At 54.2% G+C, this 19120-nt stretch overlaps 1 protein-coding gene across 2 annotated transcripts in view; it reads left to right on the top strand.

Annotated features, from left to right (window-relative positions):
* The window catches only part of GLIS1 (GLIS family zinc finger 1), a 227622-nt gene that overhangs the window by 135993 nt on the left and 72509 nt on the right, over positions 1-19120 (top strand). For both annotated transcript variants that reach the window (XM_042997244.1, XM_042997243.1), the window contains exons 2-3: positions 658-835; positions 7570-8452. In XM_042997244.1, the coding sequence (XP_042853178.1) occupies positions 658-835; positions 7570-8452 (1061 nt within the window). The remainder of the gene's footprint in view (positions 1-657; positions 836-7569; positions 8453-19120) is intronic.

Here is a 19120-nt window from a genome sequence, read left to right as displayed (position 1 = left end):
ACTGTGTACAGTTTTTTTTTTTTTTCAGGGTTTTCATATCTTCTCCCTCAATTAGTCTTCATAAAAACCCAGTAGCTGGGCAAGGCGGGGCATGTGACAGTTAGGCTGTCAAAGAACCGTGGAGAATCGTGACGTGGTGCAGTTTGGGGAATAACGTAGATTGAGCTTCGGTGAGAACAAGAATAGATGCTGTTGAGCGAGCACCTGCTCCGAGACGTACAGATATCAGAGCTGCTCACCCGGCCTGCCGAGCAGGGCAGCCCCAGCATGCATCCGTGCACCTTGTCACATGAGCGCTCGGTGACCAACGTGAGGGTCATAGATGGTTACGTTCCAGGAGGCAGGAGCTCGTCTGCCTGGTTCGCCACTGTTTCCTGCACCTGGCAGGGTGTTGGTACGTCGTCAGGGCTCAGCGCTTGTGTCAGGGTCCTTCGACTACTGGAGCTTGGCATCCGCATCTAAGTATTGGGGATTTTATTCCCGATCCTGGTGCTGATTATGGAAATTAAATAAGGGATCCCCAGTGCTTTGAATGCAGCAGGGGTTCAGTTAGTGTGCTCTGTCCCACGCTGTGCCCCGGAGACTGCCCTCTCCCTGCACCCCTCTGCATGCTGTCTCAACTTACGTTGTCTCCTCTTCCTGTCTTTCTTTGCACAGTGAATGGGAGCTACGGCCACTGCACCCCAGGCTCGGAGAAGAGCCTGCTGGACCTGGACCTTGCGGAGGGCCCCGGCCCCACCTGCCGCCAGGGCCTTTTCCTCCCCGCGGGCACCCCACCACCCCGGGGCCACCCCCCAGCCTGCGAGAGGCTCCTGCACTTCCCCCACCCTAGCAGGTAGGTGCTCTATCCTCGCCCATCAGCTGCCTTCTGCGGACACTTCCTGAAGGTCAGGGACCTCACCTGGTCTGCCCGGTTGTGGGATACGCAGGGGAACTGTTGCATGGGAGGGCCGGGGACCAGCCAGAGCCCGGTAGCACAGTGGTGGCTGCCTGGTCTAGGCCTTGAACCTCTCGCGTCGCGTTGCCTCGTGAGAGACGGAGATGGTTTTCTTGGGGTGTCTTTCCCCATTATGGAAGCTGAGGTGGCTTTTCACAGAGAATCAGTAATTTCAGAAGAGGACGATGCATGGTGGGATGGGGATGGAAAACCCAGCTCAGGGTTTGTATGCATTGTGCTGTCAAACCCTGGACTGCTCCTGGAGGGAGGGGCTCCTCCGCCTGGGGCCATCTCCTGCCCCAGGAGGCCATACCTCGCAGAGCCCTCCTGCCAGGTGACCTTCATTCAGTGCTTGCACATCTCCAGTGACGTCCACTTGCGGACAGATGTTCTATCAGATTGCGTATTAGGCTGGAATCTGCCTCCTGGGGTCCCAGCGGTGCCTCTGTGCCCTCTGGTTTGTGACCTCTGACAGGCAGAGGTCAACCGCCGGCAGGCCGCTGTTCCCATAGCTCAGCCCCAGGGCCTGCACCTCACCGCCTGGGCATGCGGGCTGAGGCCTGCTTCACAGATAAGAGATTCTAAAACCTGGCCCAGTTGCCTGTTCGCAATTCATTCTTTTATCATTTATTAAGTATGTGCTGTGCGCCGGGCACTGTAGGATGCTGGAGATGCCTTGGCAAAAGAAGCAGAGGGGCGCCTGGGTGGCTCAGTCGGTTAAGCAGCCGACTTCGGCTCAGGTCACGATCTCGCGGTCCGTGAGTTCGAGCCCCGCGTCGGGCTCTGTGCTGACCGCTCAGAGCCTGGAGCCTGTTTCCGATTCTGTGTCTCCCTCTCTCTCTGACCCTCCCCGTTCATGCTCTGTCTCTCTCTGTCTCAAAAATAAATAAACGTTAAAAAAAAAAATTAAAAAAAAAAAAAAGAAGCAGAGAGCTCCTCAGTGGCATTGACGGTCCAGTAAGAGCTTCAGGTGAGAGATATTACTAAATAGCAGGATGCTTATTCTTCCACATGGAGCCTTTTTTTTTTTTTTTTTTTTTTTTTTTTTTTAGCACATAGAATCCCTGTGGCCTTCATTGGTATTAGTGAGACTTCTGATTTCTAGGAGTGTGTTAGTCTGCTTGGGCTGCCCTAGCAAAACACCACAGCCTGGGTTGTTAAAACAACAGAAGTGTATTTCTCACAGTGGTGGAGGCTGGAAGTCTGAGGTCATGGTGTCCCCTCAGGCTTCTCTCCTTGGCTTGCAGACGGCCACCTTCCTCACATGGCCTTTCCTTGTTTGCACGCCCTTCGTCTTCTAAGGATGCCAATCATATTGCATTAGGGCCTCACTCTTACAACCTCATTTAACCTCATTTACCCCCCCCAAAGGCCCTGGCTTCAAAGACCATCCCACTGGGGGTTAGGATTTCAACATGGGATTTTTGGAGGGACGCGATTGAGTACGTAACAAGGAGCAAGCATCTTTTCGACTTCGAGCCGCGTGTTGGTCGGTGACAGGCCAGTGCGTTTATCTGCTTGATTATTCACTGAGGCTCCCCCAGCAGCATCTGGTTTCTCCAGGGAAGTTCTTCCTATCTCAGGGTAGAAGCTATGCTAACTTAGGGAAAGCTAAAGCAGGTGGGATTTTTCTTTTATTTATTTTGATACAGATGATCCAAAATATTTGTCATTTTGAGTGTCATTTTGACAATTTAGAGCCTGTACCTAGAACCCCACATACACATTGATCTGAGGAGCTGCCATTTCTTCTGCTGATGTGACAGCATCATACCCCCTCATTTTCCTAAAGCAACAGAGGGCTCTAGCCCCTGTCCCACATCCAGTTGGATCCTGTCCCTTCTCCCTCCCATTGGACTGCCTTATGTTAGGGACCCCTCCCCTCCCTTCATACTGCCCCCTTCCTGATCTCTGGCTCCTTGACCCACTGCCTGGGTTCTGGGAGGCCTCCTTGCCTCCAGCCCAGCTTTCTTTTTTTTTTTTTTTCTTTTTGTTTTCTTAATTTTTTTAATGTTTTTATTTTACTTTTGAAAGAGAGAGACAGGGGCACCTGGCTGGCTCAGTCGATTGGGCGTCTGACTTCGGCTCAGGTCACGATCTCGCGCTCCGTGAGTTCGAGCCCCACATCGGGCTCTGGGCTGACAGCTCAGAGCCTGGAGCCTGTTTCCGATTCTGTGTCTCCCTCTCTCTCTGACCCTCCCCTGCTCATGCTCTGTCTCTCTCTGTCTCAAAAATAAATAAATGTTAAAAAAAAGAATTAAAAAAAAAATTGAAAGAGAGAGACCGAATATGAGTGGGGGAGGGGCAGAGAGAGAGGGAGACACAGAATCCAAAGCAGGCTCCAGGCTCTTAGCTATCAGCACGGAGCCCGATGCGGGGCTTGAACTCACGAGCCACGAGATCATGACCTGAGCCGAAGTTGGATGCTTAACCGATTGAGCCACCCAGGCACCCCGGGCCCAGCTTTCTAATACTAATAAAAATGGCTCCCGCTTTCTGAGTGCCTGAAATGTGCTTGTGCACATCTCTCATTTAATCCTCGCTGCTAATGAGTGACAATCCTGGAGTACTTGCTATGTGCCACACACTAGGCCAAGCACTCTTCATGTTATTAGCTCACTCAATTCTCGTCTGCCAGAGGGTGGGGAAATTAAGGTTAGAGAGGCCACAAAACCAGCCTGAGGTCACCCAGCAAGTGGTGAGAGTATTAAGTAATGTCAGCGATACCTTGATTTTGTCATTTCTGTGCTAAAAATGACTACCCGCCACTGCTGTGGTCAATAGAATGTATTCGTACATGCAGTTTGAGGTCTAGCCCCATCACTGGCTTTCTGGGTAACCCCGGGCAGGATGCTACTCTTTCTGGGCCTTGTTGCCTTACCTGTAAGGTGAGGATAGGAACACAGAGTGCACAGGCCCCCAGTAGTGTGGGAAGGCGCCCTGTGATCTGGCCGCTGCCTGCCCACCCATCACGTTGACCTCCTGGCTTTGGGACCCGTGGGCTGCACACTTCCCCACCTTCATGCCTCAGCCTTCAGAACTCCCCCTTGATCACTTATGTTTGCCAGAAATCTCTCCGCCTCTTAGCAGAGTTTAAGTGTTCCCATGAGAGCCGGTCCTCGATCTCCCCTGTGAGAAGGGAAGCTTCTCGAGGGCAGGGACCTGGTTTATGAAACATCTCGTGTCCTCAGCATCACAGAGCACAGAGGGAAAAGCCTGCAGAGCGACCTCACTGGCCCCTAGCCCAGGCTGTAGCCCCTGAACCAAAGGGTGCATGGACCCCATGAGATCCAAAGACACCCTCCTTTCCGCTTGAACCTCTGCCCGAGAAACACTGGTTTTCCCAATTTCAGCAGCTCCCTTCCAGGGACCAGGATGACAGACAGAGTTGGAGTTCTTGATACTCACAACATTGAAGCTGCCAGGAAACGTAATGGTCATCAAATTACATCATTTTATATAAGAGGAAGCTGGGGCCCCTGGCAGCACATTGTTGTGGGAAAATCCCAGGCTTCTGATTCAGACAATCTAGGTTCAGATTCCTGCTCTAACACTAACTGCCTCTGAGGGCTTGGGCAAGTTGCTTCGGTTTTCCGAAGTATAAAACAGATGGTGGTCTCTCCCCGAAGAATTCAGTTATGCATTCGGCAGATACCATGCATCGGTTCTGCTGGGGTCGGGTTGCGTGGGACAGCCTTCAGGAAGGTTCCTGGCATGCAGGGCTGCTCAGCAGTTGTTTGCTCTGTCCAAGGACCCCTGCTCACAGTTTCCAGAGATGTGATGGGAGTTGTCTGGGGAACCCAGGGCTCAGAGGCAGAGCAGGGCAGGAATCGCTGCCGGCCTTCCAGGGGCTGAGGGACCCACGAGGACAAGCAGGGGGCTGTCTCAGCTAGCATTTGGAGCCAGGAGACACCACAGCCTGAGCTGTCCCCTCCCCACCCGATACTCATAGGTGCTATAACTGTTCTCTTGATTGCTTCTCCTGTTCTCTTCTGCTGATTATTTAGCCTGATGCTAAGCTGGGTTTTTTTTTAATGTTTATGTATTTGTTTTGAGAGAGAGAACAAGCAGGGAGAGAGGCAGAGAGAGAGGGGGAGAGAGAGAATCCCACGCAGGCTCTGTGCTGTCAGCATAGAGACCAATGTGGGGCCCAGTCCCACGAACCATGAGATCATGACCTGAGCTGAAATCAAGAGTTGATCGCTTGGGGCGCCTGGGTGGCTCAGTCAGTTAAGCATCTGACTCCGGCTCAGGTCATGATCTCACGGTTCGTGAGTTCGAGCCCCGTATCAGGCTCCATGCAGAGAGCTCAGAGCCTGGAGCCTGCTTCGGATTCTGTATCTCCCTCTCTCTCTGCCCTCCCTTGCTTGTGCTCTGTCTCTCTCTCAAAAATAAATAAACATTAAAAGAAAAGAAAGAGTTGGATACTTAACCGACTGAGCCACCCAGGCACCCCCTGATGCTGTCTTTAAAGGGATTATTCCAAACAGATGCTTACCTGGGGCCCACCCCTGCCACGCCCAGGATGACAACCATATGGAAAACAGCTATGCTTTAATTTTTTTAAGCTTCACAAAGTCACAACTTTCATATCAGCTCTTTAAGCTCCTCAGTGCTTTCTGCTGGCAGTGGTGGCCCAGCGTCCCCAGGCTTGGGGAAGGGGGGGATGTGCATCTGCTGTCCACCTTGGAGTGCAGGATCCTTCTGATTCCATCTGGTGACCAAGCTCTGGGCAGGGAAGGGAGGTCTTTTCTGGGTGAGGCAGATAATTATTGGTCAAGTGTAGCTGAGAAACAGAAGGGCCTTCCCGCAAGCCTTTATCCGGGGAGTGCCTCGGGTCTACAGTGAAGAAACGCACACCTCCAGGAGAAGGGGAGCCTGGCTCCTGGCCCAAGCCCCATCACTGGCTTGCTGCTCGTGACTGTGGGCAAGCCCTGTGCCTTCTTGGCTCCTTTCTTGTCTGTGGAGTCATGAGGTTGGAGCCCATGCTCTCTGAGGGCCTCTGGGCTCTGCCTTCCTGTCTCCCGTGCCCCTTCGTTCCTTTTCCTCCTCCTGAGTAGTGCTGGGGCTGCTGCAGCTGCAGGGAGCCAGAGACAGAGGGGCTGGGGGCTGCCGGGCGGCTTGGAGAACAGGGACAGGTGATGACCCCACAGCCCATCTGCAAAGAGTTCCAGAACACTGGCAGTGATATGGCGGTCACGAAGGCACCATTCACCCTGCTGTCCCCCTTTCCAGAGGACTGTCACAGCACCTACCGTCCCACTTGGTCCTGGTAGCCACCCTCTGAGGTAGTGAGGGTTAGTCCTCGCTTCACAGGTGAGGAAACTGAGGCTCAGGCCCAAGGACACATGGTGTGTCCTAGTCAGGACAGTGGGCCCATCGGCAGGCTTCCTGTTCTGCCCAGCCAGCCAAGGGGCTTCTCTGACCCTTCATCTACGTCCCCTTGCTGGTGGCTGGAGGCCCTGGTGCCTCTACCTGCACTTACTTGTCCTGTGTTTGGGAAAGGCCCTCTCTACGAACGTGTGCGCCACATGCCTAAGGAAGACAGCACCATGTGCGGCCCTGCGCGTCACACCGTAGTCACGCTCGGGAGAAGAACGTGCAATGAGGAAAGGGGCCCAGAGTGCCTTGCCCAGCTTTGTGCAGCTGGGAGTGGTCGAGCCTGGTCTCAGACCCCGGTCTCCCACCTCCCCCGAGCTGCCCTCCCAGCCTGCCTGCCCGCCCATAGCCTCACCCCAGAATTGAGTTTCATGTAGTCACAGTGTCTGGGCTTGAAACCTGGGACCACCCCACCTGGCTTTTCCTCAGTCATTCCTAGGATGCCCCCTGTCGTCGTGACTTGTGTTTCAGACCCCCAACTTACTGATATTCACTGTGGAAAAGACAGACTGCTTGGGGCAGAATGTCACATAATTAACATTTCTAGAAATTAACGAAGATTACAAAAATTAAGAAAGATCTAAGGGACAAATAGGCAGAATTTAAAACATACTGGACCTGGGGTTCCTGGGTGGCTCAGTCGGTTAAGCATCCGACTTCGGCTCAGGTCATGATCTTGTGGTCCTTGGGTTTGAGTGCCACGTCGTGCTCTGTGTTGACAGCTCAGAGCCTGGAGCCTGCTTTGGATTCTGTGTCTCTCTCTCTGCCCCTCCCCCACTCATGCTCTATCAAAAATAAACATAAAAAAAATTTTTTTTAATTAAAAATAAAACATACTGGACCTGGATGTCCCTCAAAATGACCACCTCAGCCTCCTTCCTCCAGAACTCACTAGAAGGTCACAGGGAGAAGGTCAGGGAAGACCCTAGGGAAGCCTCAGCAATAGGACAGGATGGCATCTGGGGCTGGAGAGGTAAAAGGATGAAACGGTGGTCTTTCTTGGCATCCTTTTCAGACCTCCTCCTTTTCTGGAACCTCTCTCCAGCCCCTCCCCTTTTTCTCTCCCCCATATTCTTTCCTGCTGACCACATCCAGCCTCTGCTTTCTCTCTCCCTCTGCCTCTAGCCCTCAACCTTCACTCCTGCTCTGGGCTTCTCCATCCTTTGGTCCCAGGCTCCCTGCTGTCTCCTGCCCGGGTCTCCCCACTGTGAAGTGCCCACCCTCTCACAGCTTCTCTGGTCACTGTCTTTCAGGTCGCCCAGACCCCAGGCCACGTATGTGAATGGTGGCCTTCCGGCCACACAGCACATCAAGCAGGAGTCCCTGCCTGACTACCGGGCCATGACGGAAGCTCGCACACCCCTGTCTGCTCACTGCCGGGCCCCGCCAGCCACTGGCCTGCACTCAGATCTGGACCTGCCGGGCCGAGGCCTCACCAACCCCGCACCTTCCTGCTACCTTCTGGGCAGTGAACCCAGCTCTGGCCTGGGCCCCCAGCCCGAGGCCCACCTCCCCGAGGGTGGCCTGAAGCGTTGCTGCCTCCTGGGCCTGCCCTCCACCTCTTCAGCCTCCCCCTCCCCCTGCGCTTCCTCCGATGTCACCTCCATCATCCGCTCTTCCCAGACGGCTCTGGTCACTTGCGTGAATGGACTCCGGAGCCCCCCTCTGCCGGGAGACCCGGGAGGGCCCCCCAAGCGAGCCCGGCCTGGCCCTGCAACCACAGAGAGCCACGAGGGCGGCTTGCAACTTGAAGCCTGCCGGAAAGCGGGCTTCCTGAAGCAGGAGCCTGCGGATGAGTTCTCAGATCTCTTTGGGCCTCCCCAGCAAGGCCTGCCGCCCCCCTACCCCGTGTCTCAGTTGCCACCCGGCTCAGGCCTCGGAGGCCTGGGGCTGGGCCTGGTGGGCAGGGGGGTGGCCGGACGGCAGGCGTGCCGCTGGGTGGACTGCTGTGCGGCCTACGAGCAGCAGGAGGAGCTGGTACGGCACATCGAGAAGAGCCACATTGACCAGCGCAAGGGCGAGGACTTCACCTGCTTCTGGGCGGGCTGTGTGCGCCGCTACAAACCCTTCAATGCCCGCTATAAGCTGCTCATCCACATGAGGGTGCACTCGGGTGAGAAGCCCAACAAATGCATGGTGAGTTCCCACGGCCACCAGGCCGTGCCCCTGCCTGGCCAAGCAGAGCAGTCCCCACCTCTGTGCTAGGAGTGGCCTACCGGGGGCTCCTTCCCTGGGGGCTGGCTGAGATCCCCTGCGGTCGAGGAGGGGAAGGATCAGTGCTGTGGATGTGGTCATTGGTCAAGATAATCAGTGCCCGTGTCACTGGGAATCTTTGGCTCCTCTGCTCACCGGGTGCCCTTCCCCCACCCCAGGGCACATGACCTGGTCAAACACACTTGTTCAGGTGGTGACAACACACACTCTGAGGTCAGAGCAGGCCCGGCCACCTTCTGTATTACACACAGATGCTCAGTGCCTCACCCACCACTGGTCGGGCAGCCTTCCCAGGGAGGCTCTCCGGGCCTTGGAGCGGCCCACAGGCTTGGCTTCCTCCAAGGAGCACTGTGTCCTCACAGGAATCTGGCTTGAGAGCTTGGGTCCCTGGAGCAGGTTTGGAGGTAAGGGGAGGGGTAACAGATAAGGCCCTGGATGGCACCTGCAGTGCCATGGCTGGGGTTGAGCCTGAGGTTTCCAGGGAAACCCACACCCACACACACACACACACACACACACACACACACACACACACACTAACAGTGGACACCGAGGCCTCCAGCCCTTCTCACTGGTCATTTCTGTATTATGCTCTCACGGTGGTAGAAATCCCTATCAGTCTTAGTCCCTGATACCCTCCGCCGAGCTGCTGTGCCTAAACCCAAGGCCCAGCTACCCCACCGGGAGAGGCTCCCGCCTGGGAGTGGAGAGGCTGGAGGAGCCACCCAGTCTTCTAAGGCCCAGCTCCATCTTCCAGCCACTGGGGCGTTGGTGACGCAGGAGAGAAAGCAACGTGTCTGGTCTGCAAGACCAGCGTCATAGCCAACGTCAGGTTCCCCCACGCGTGCATGCTGTCACTGATGCTGGGCCCCTCTTCATGAAGCACTCAGTCTGGGATGGAGTGCCCCTCTGTCCCTGCTCAAGGCCCAGGGTAGTATTTACAGGGGCCGGGGGAGGCAGGAAGCTTTGGCAACCAGCAGTATAAACTCCACCTTCCTGGGACTGGGTGGTCACCCTTGGGGCCCCATCTGCTTGTGGAGCTGTGGCCTGGGCATCCAGCTAGACCAGCTTATTCAGCTCAAGGGGGCCGGTTCTTGAAGAGGAGGAGGAGAGGCAGTGAACAGCCTCTGCAAAAGGACAGCCTCAGATTAGGAGGGAGCCTGCGGTTGGCGTATTAGTGTTGTGGGGAGAGGCTGAACTGGGCAGGCTGAGGATTTGACTTCATCGTGTGCCTTGGGGCTAAAGCCATGCTGGGAAGGGCTGGGGGCCGGGCCAGTCCCGGGCATGCCCCTGTTCCTCTGGGGTGTTGTAACACAAGGCTTGCTGAGAGGCATGCCCCGCCCCCCCCCCCCCCCCCCCCCCTGCCGCTGCCCATCTCTGGAAGGAGATGACCAGCAGACTACTGGAAGACTGAGGGTACCGTCTCTGAGACCCTGGAGCTGACAGCTGTTGAACAGTGGTCCCTGATGTCTTCTTTCCTGTGGGGGTCCTCCTGTCTGTGGGGGCCGGGGCGGAGGCCCAAACCCTGGCGCGGTACGGTCCGGGGCCTCCGCCCACCAGGGCCTCTTGTGTGGAATTACAGCATCCAATAGTGCCCGTGCTGGACGGCAGGGACCTTGAGATAATCTAGCCTTCCCTGCCCATTTGCTGGGAAACAGAGGCCTAGTAATTGGGTCAGAGAGGCCCAGCTTACTCAGTGCGGTCTGGGGATCTTTCTCTATGGTTCTTTTTCCTGGGCCTTCCAGGATCTCATTTGGTTCAACGGACTCCACACAACACTGGCTTACACCTGACTCGTGCCTGTCTCCGGCGACCCAGACGTAGACTTTCCAAGGTCTTTGCCTGAAGGCAGTTGTGGTCAGCAAGGGGTGGGAGATGGGTGTGGACAGGTTCTGGATGGAGTTTGCATAGACCCAAGGACAGGAGGCCCGCAAGGGCTTCATGGAGGAGGTGACGTTCAAGCTGACATTTAAATCTTTACAAAAACCCTGTAAAACCAAGGTTTTACAGATGAAGAAACAACGCTCAGTGGTGTCCAGCCGGCCTTCTCCCTGCTACTATGAGAACACTTTATCTTGCCTCCTGAGGGATTTAGGATTTTGATGATAACACCAACAAACAGCTTCTGAGTGTTGACTGTGTGCAGAAGCCATTCTAAGTGATAACTCCATGCAATCCCGGGAGCAGTTCTACAGGGTGGAGACTATTAACTCCCATTTTACAGATGAGGAAACTGAGGTTCAGAAAGATTGCTGAATTTGCCCCACGTCACACAGCTAGTTAGGAGCACACAGTAACAACAACAATAATAACAGAGACTGCTAATCATCATGGTAATAATAGTGACAACAATAAAAATAACTTGCCTGAGGTTACACAGCTAGTAACCGTTAGAGTGAAATCTGAACCCACATCTTTCTAAAGTGTGATGCTTTTGTTTGTGTAGATTGTCCCGTTACACTCCTCATTCTCTGGGGTCCTCGGGCTAGCCTTGCTGGGTGCCATCATCTGGAGTGGTGGGAGAGACCTCCTCTGAACATCTCCCTGCCTGCTGTGGGAGCGCTCCCCCTTCCTGTGATGCTGGTGCAGTAGGTGACCCAGGGGAAGGGGCAGGCTCCAGCCCGCACCCAAATAAGTACAGTCTCCCTTCCCTGTAAAATTATTAATTTCTCATGACAGGCCTCTGCTACCATGTGCTGTAATAGACAAAGGAATTTTGGGCCCAGATCCTCTGGAGAACAGGAAATAGATGAGACACTTTGATTGAAGAGTAAATGGCCCACTAAAATAGCAGTTAATCCTTTTATTATCTTTCCAGCAGCCGTTTCCACAGTTCTTTCATGAGGTAAGCCTTCCCCGCCCCATCCAACTGTACCACTCCGGTCCCTGCCAGCTGGTTTACATTTAGCCCGCGGAGCCTCCGCTCACGCACCAGGCAGGCCCGGAGGCACGGCGAGGAGCCGGCTGCCCTCTGCCCAGGTTCTCAGGTCCGTCCCGGGATCGGGATCGGGCCTCGGCTGGCGGGGGCCCCGGGGTAGGCCGCGCCGTCCATCCCCCCGCCCCCCAGCTCTGCCCTCTCCCCGGCCCATCCACGCCATCCAGAGGAAGCTCCCTAATCTCTTTGCAATATCCTGTTATGTTTCTTATGTTGTCCGAGTTGTCTTAGCCTTATTAAATTTGGGGTTTCATCTGCATTAGGATAGCGAGGATACGTCCAACCCAAATACTGCCGCGACGCCTCGAAGACGTTAACTTTGAAAAGATTAATTTCTTGCTTTCTTAGGTTGGCTCTCCCAGACAGTTGGAATCCTGATTGTCTGAGACTGCAGAAATTAGCAGGCTGTGTAGTTTGCTTTCCTCCCCATCAAGAAAAAGAGAGGGAGAGTGAAAAAGGAAAACCTTTCATAACCTTGGGTTTCATAAAATAACAATAATAATGACAGCAATTCCTGCCTTTGTGAAGAGCTTTAACCGAAGCTGTGAGTGCAGTGTGGACGGTATGTGTAGGCAGGTCTGGAGCCACACAAACCCAGTTCCCTCCTGGGCCAGCCACGTAGCAGCTGTGTGACATCAGGCAGGTGACTTAGCCTCTCTGAACCATAGTACATTTGGTTGTAAAATGGAATGATAATCGTACCTCCCTTTTAGGATTTTTGTCATGAGGGTTTAAAGAGATGACACAGGGAAGTGCTTCGTTAGTTCTCTTGTCCCCCGTCACACTCCGTCACGTCCACCATCTCAGGAGATTAACACTGTAGCCCTGAGAGTTACAACAGGATCATTTGTGGCTATCTTACAGATGAAGAAACCCAAAAGAGCCAGTCAGTAGTGGAGCTTGAACTTGAGGTCAGCCAGTTCCAACGGCGTTCACTGTGGGTGAGGTGGACAGGGCCGTCACCCATGCCGGTGGCCTGGTCAGGTGTCTGCCAGCAATGTGGAGCACCTGCTCTGTGCCAGACGGTGTCTGCTCCGGGTGACGGGAGCTAGAAGGGGAAACTGGGGTGGGGACATAGGGAGGAGGCTCTGGTCCCTGCCTTCCCAGGCCCGGTGTGCGGCTGGAGGCTGGGCTCACGTCCTGCCTGGGCTCCTCTGGTAGCTGCACCTGCTCTGGCCGCTGGTCTCCATCCGTTACGCCCCTCTCCACCACTGGACCTGGCACCAGGGAAATACAGCCCACTGAAAGCCGAGCATTATTGGTTGGCCGTAATCAGCCAAGGAATCAGACACGAGCCACCTGGCTGGGCTTTTTGGGAGGGCCTTGCCCACCTCCTAGAAGGGCCAGCCTGGGCCAAAGCTTCTCTCCTTTCCCATAATCCTGGGGCTTCCGGCTCTCCCTTTTGGCTTTGCCTCAGTCCCCCAACCCCTGAGAAACAAAACGCAGGGTGCTGGAAGAGGTGAGGGAGGCGGAAGGAGGTGCTCTTGGCTGAGACGCCGAGATTCTAATACCCGGGCCCAGGGCTAGCCATGTCCTAGTCCATCTTCAGAAAACCACTGGTCAAAACGCTGAGGCCCAGAGAGGCCAGATCAGGTTCCAGGGTCACACAGTCGGCCAAGTGGCCGGGCACAGCTACACGTCAGATTTGCCCACCTGCCCGGCCAGGCTGTGAGTTGGGAGTCAGAGAGAATCTTGACTGGCGGTGAGGTCATATCTCATTGGAAGTCATCAGGGAGAAGAGAACTAATACATTCTGAGGTATGCTAGGTACAGCCACGCATCACCATGCCCATTCTTTCAGGAGAAATTGATGTTCACGGATGAAATGGCTTGCTCTTTGTCACCCGGCTCAGCTGCCTGGGCCACTCCACGGGCCACACGGCCCCCCACCCACCTGCCTTTGCTCAGCCTCTTCCACACAGAGGCGAGTCGGTGCTTCTTAAACCACAATGAGTGGGTCCCTGGGCATGTGCTCCCCCCGTGCCCCACGTCCTGAGACTGGCCCCGTGGGTTGGGCATGTTTCTGGGCCAGCGGACACCCCTGACTCACGTCAACATCTCCAACTCATTCTCGGGAATTTTCCTAGAGCCCAAAATGCATGCGCAGGTGGGTCTTCCGTCCATCTTCATCGTTACAGAGAAGAGACAGGGAAGACAGATCCTGAGAAGACAGTGAGGGGCCCAGGATCCCACAGCAAATGGGGCAGCTTCAGTGGACAGGGAGTTTCCTGAAGGGGCTAGTAACCAAAAGTTGGGGAAAGTTAGACCGTGGGGAAAGTGACTGCAGATGAGGGAAGAGTCCTTCCCAGAAACACTTGCCTCACCCAAAAGATGGGTGCCCCCGTGTGCTCAGCCTCATGCTGAGCTGGGGGTCCTGAGACAAAGATGAGGTGATAACGAGACTTCTGGCACCTTGGGGAGGACACCAGCCACCCTTGAGTCTCATGCTGTTATTGCTGGATGAAGGAGGGAGGGGAGCCAGACGCTGAGGATTTGAGGCCTGGCTGTATAACCTTGTCTAAGTCAGTCAAGGCGGCTGGAACATTATTGGGAATTTTTCAGCTTATATAGGACTTCCACACAGGCATTCCTCAGAGTGGAGGAATAATTCCTGGGGACTGGATCATTATCCCCATTTTACAGATAGGGAAAGGGTAGTCCGGTTCATGCCCAAGTTTAGGTCTCAAGTGCATCATAGGGTGAGGTTTGAACCCAGGTCTCAGCCTGACTCCAGAGACTGTATGCTAGCTGTGACCTCAAGCCGCTTCCCAGGCAGAGGACCATCAGTCTGCCTATAAATATGAAGAAAATATCCAGATTTGAAACTCATTTCAGCAAGCTGTCAAGGAGCATGCACCTCCTGTATGCCAGGCCCTGGTGGACCCAGGGGTCACAGAAGGGAATCAAAGCCAGCTTTGGTCTGGAGGAGGCTTTGTTAAGCAGAGAAAACCAATAGACGCTTGCATTTTTGCATTTAACTGTTTTCCCACACGAATCCCACCCCCCCACCACCACCTTGAGAGCCTGTCGCAGGCCCCCTGCCTTGCTGATATGATGACTCCTTTGTTCTATCTTGGAGGAGAGGGCCCTTGTGGGATGAGGGGGGAGACATTTCAACTTCTTTATTTTATTTATTTTTTTTTATTTTTTATTAAAAAAAAATTTTTTTAACGTTTATTTATTTTTGAGACAAAGAGACAGAGCATGAACGGGGGAGGGTCAGAGAGAGGGAGACACAGAATCCAAAACAGGCTCCAGGCTCCGAGCTGTCAGCACAGAGCCCGACGCGGGGCTTGAACTCACGGACCGTGAGATCATGACCTGAGCCAAAGTCGGCCGCTCAACCGACTGAGCCACCCAGGCGCCGCCATTTCACCTTCTTTGAAATAAATAAATAAGTCACCCAAAGACAAGCTTACTTTCTGGTAAGCTAAAAAGCTACAAAGTAGAGCATGTTTTAAAACCCCTGCCCTTGAAAATCCTGCTGTAAATGAGCACGGAGAGGTCAAGCTGGCCCAACCAGCTTAGGTGACAAGTCCACCCACTTTGGAAATGGGGTCTGAGTGTCACTTTGTTCTCAGGTGGGAAGGGTCTGGGTAGAAAGACCTTTCTAAGCAAAGGAAGCTTTTAAGTTGGCATGCAGATGTGCCCTTTTCAATGACCGCGACTGGGGTACCTCCTGGGATCATAGCAGTTCTCGTGTCTACTTATTATCAGGTGGGAAACCCGAAGCCCAGAGAAGGTGCAGAGTGGCCCATTGTCACCCAGCAAGTTAATGGTAGCCGTGGGATACCTGCTTTATTTCTCCCTGCCCTGAGGTTTCCTCTGCAACCAAACTCCTAGAGAGTCTTTGCACACTCCAGCTCCTTTCACTCCTCTGGGCCTTGGCTTTTGCTGGTCTCTCTGTCTAGAATACCTTTCCCAGCCCAGCAACTCCTAACCATCCTTCAGAACCCAGTCCAATGTCCCCTCCTCCACTTCCCCCCTTTCCATGCCTCCCGCTGTCCCCACACATGTTGCCCCACGTAGAGCAACATTTCCTGGTATGGCCAAGTGTCTTGGGGACCGTGTGCCCTCTGATGTCTGGCTCAGCCTTGAGGCAGAGGAGCTAAGCCTGCCCTCTGGTGCAGAGGCTCTGACCAGCTCTGTGCATGAAGCAGCCTGGGCACTGTCCTCCAGAGCAGTTTCCAGTGAAGTCACAAGATGGGCAGGGCCCTAAAGATGGGCACGTCCACCCTCTAGTCTGGTGCTTAAAGTTTTTCTGCAAGAAAGTCTGAACTTGACACGTGGCTTTGCTACCTGACAGCCTGTGACCGTGTGTGAGTAACCCGGCTTCTGTAAGGCTTTGCGTTCTTACCTGTGAAGTGGAGGGAGCAGGACAGCTGGGAGGCTCCCATGAGATGCCGTATGTGAGGTGCTTCGGCAGTGCCTGGCACATAGTAGATGCACAGCAGATAGTTCAGACTGTTTTGGGCAGGTTGTACTAGGAAAAGAGAAAAGGGAGAGTCTGAAACAGATAGTAGCTATGCAGTCGTGAACATCCCCATAGGAACAGAAAGGGCTGGTGTAAGTCCCAGCTTGGTCACCGACTGGCTGTGTGACCTTGGACAGGTCACCTCGCTGTGCTGAGCCTCAGCTTCCTGAGCTGTGAAATGGGATAATGTCTAGCACTCTGTGTCCAGTGGGAGCCCAGTTTACACTAGTGCCTTTTACCCTCTTGGACCCAACGCTCCAGCTCCACAGAACTTGGCTCAAACTGGGCTGCCTCCCTTTCTCCTCTAGTTTGTAAAAATCAAACTCAGGGGACTTCCTAAGGAGAGGCTTCCTAGAAGCTCTGGCCTTGTGATTGGGTCAGAGCCCTGTACAGGAGGAGAAACTGAGGCCCCCGATGGAAATGACTTGCCTGGGGGAAGGGAGGAGAACTGGAGGTAGGTGTGGGGGCTCATTCCAGCTCTCCTGCGCACTAGCTGTGTAACCTCGGGCAAGTCATTTCGCTCCCTAGTCTCTGCTTCTGTGTCTGTAAAATGAGGGCTGTGATGCTTGCCCCAGAAGAGTGTCTGTGAGAGCCAGAGGGGCCGTGATCTACAAACCGCAGAGCGCCCTTCAGGAGGGAGCCACCTGACTCCCGGGCCTCAGAGGACACAGGCACCCTCATAGGCGTGTTCCTCCCAGATAAGCTTTCCATCAGGCGCGGTGCTGGTTAGCCGCAGGCTCCCCAAATGCAGTTCCTAGCCTGCAGCTCTCCAGGGCCTCCTCCCTCCCTGCACCACAGCCCACCCTCCTCACTTCCACCTCCACGGCCCCATCCAGTTCCCCACCCCCTCCCCTACCTCATCCCCATCCCTGCCCACCCCCTTCTGCCTTATTTAAATTCTGAGTCAGGAATCCATGAGCCAAGTGGAGGCCTAACCAGCCCTGGGACCTCAAACAAGCCACGTGGCCTCTGGGAGCCTCAGTTTCCTGTGTGTGTGTACAGGGGAGACAGTTGTGAGATTAAATGAGATCATGCATGTGGAGCACTTACCTCATGCCTGGCAAATACTTGGCACTTGAAAACAGGAGCCCTTGTTCTTCTTTTTTTTTTTTTTTTTTTTTTTTTTTTGAGTCATCAAACCCAAGGTCTCGCTCGCATCCTAGGAGCACCAAACTTGAGGGTATGGGAACGCTGGCCAAGTTTTGTGAACTCAGCACTGCTTTATGGAATATGAAAAAAAATTAAGGATAAAAAAAACAACCTTCTGAATTGAATTTAAAATAATAAAAGGGTGGAAAAAAGCTTTTTAATTTAATGTAAATGGCATTGAAATGATTGTCTTATTAGAATGAGAAAGTCAGATAAAATCAACAGTGACTCTAAGAAAGTGTCCAGACCATGTTTTCTGAGAGGAACATCCTGGAAATGGTAAACTTCATGATTGAGCCTTAATAGGCGCTGTCTCCACTGGATGGCAGATGGGTTAGCTGAGCTGACTTCCCGTGCCTCACTTGGACTGCCACAGTGATGGACCTCAGGATCCTGCCCTCATCTGTGAGACGGGTCACGGTCTCACCACCCTGTGGCCTCAGTCACCGAGGACACTCTAAGACCCGGGATACTCAAGACTCCTTACCTGTGCCCCTCCCTCAGGAGAGAGCCTTGTGCTGTCTGTGTTGTCTCTTTCCTCACCCCTGCCAACCCTTCACCAGCTTTATTGACACCCATACCGTGGCAGGTTTGATGCTAGAAGCGTGGGGTGCAGCGTCAGTAAGGAATGGTGAAGGAATTAACAGAAGGGGGAGAAGGCTTCCCCCAGGATGTCATGAGAGCTGGGCTTTGAAGGGTGTGTAGGAGCTTTTGAAGGGTGTGTGCGAGGGAAGGCTTTTCAGGGAAAGGGAACAACACATGCAAAAGTTTTGAGATGTGACAGTCTCGGCCCTCGGGGGGAACATAGGTGTCTCCTTGTGCTTGGGGTGTGTTACCTGCACGGCGCTGGGAGCAGAAATGGTAGTTGGAATTGGACCGTAAGGGGCATCCAAGTTCAGTATCAGGAGCTTGGCCTGTGCCCCGAGGAAAGTGGAGGGAGTGGTGGAAAGGTTCTGAGCAGGAGAGCAACGCAATGAGTGCTAACATGGAGAAGAACGCTGGGCATGTGGTGGGTACACAGTCCTCGGAGGGGGAGTGACAGCAGGCAGATGAGGACACGGAGGCAGGAGAGAGCCTTCTTTCCCAGGTCCACCCGCGCAGCCCAGGTCAACTGTGACCCCCAGCCAGCAGAGCTTGGCTGTCAGCCAGGGCCTGGGCACCGCGGGCCAGGCTGGCTCAGCCCAGCAAGCCATGCAGGGGCACTGTGTCCGTAAGGTTGGGTAACCGAGCTCAACTCCCTTTGGAAGCAGCGTCCAGCACATTCACCAGTGGGAAATGGGAAAGGCATTTCCCATAATGTGGCTCTGTAAAGTTTGCACAACTGTTCTTTGTTTTCCGTCCATCCCCACAATAAATCTTCCTCCACTGCCAGGACCGGGGCCTCCGTGGTCTGTAAGTGATTACAGCACCGAATGGTGCAGCACTGCCTCCTCACGATCGCTCTTCTGACGTGGGTAGTGATAAAATGGGAGCCCATCACTGGGACTCTGTGGCTTTGTACGTGGCGATTTCCAAATAGCTAGGAGGTGGCCTCCTGAAGGGGCACAGCCCACGCCTGCTCTCCACATGCCCCCGACCCTCTGGACGAGTCTGTCACATGAGCCCGAGAGGGCAGACATGCACAGGAGTACTGGACTGTGCATTTCTTGCAGATGGGACAGTGGGACTGGAGGTTTCTCCAGGCCTGTGCATTCCTGTGGGCAAGACTGGGAAGTCTCTGCTGGGCCCGGCACCCAGTGAGTGTTCGATGAACCATCCACCAGCCTCTTTGTTTAATCAGAGCTGAAACGCATAACGTTTTGAGCTGAAGGTAACATTTGCACCTTCCCAGGGCCCTGGGATGCAGAGTTTTGGTGGGTTGTTCCCGTGCAGGACCCTGGGAATGCACAGGGCAGTGGCAGAATCCGTTTTACAGTGAGGTCACTGAAATCCAGAGCTTCTGCTACCTGGCCAGATGTCCCATCTGGGACTCCGCCTCATGTCCCTGGCTCCCTGCTCTGTGATCTTCCCACTGCCCACAATTGCCTCTGTA

This window comes from Panthera tigris, chromosome C1, assembly GCF_018350195.1.
Source record: "Panthera tigris isolate Pti1 chromosome C1, P.tigris_Pti1_mat1.1, whole genome shotgun sequence".
Lineage (NCBI taxonomy): Eukaryota > Metazoa > Chordata > Mammalia > Carnivora > Felidae > Panthera > Panthera tigris.
This window is presented reverse-complemented; position numbering and strand designations above follow the sequence as displayed.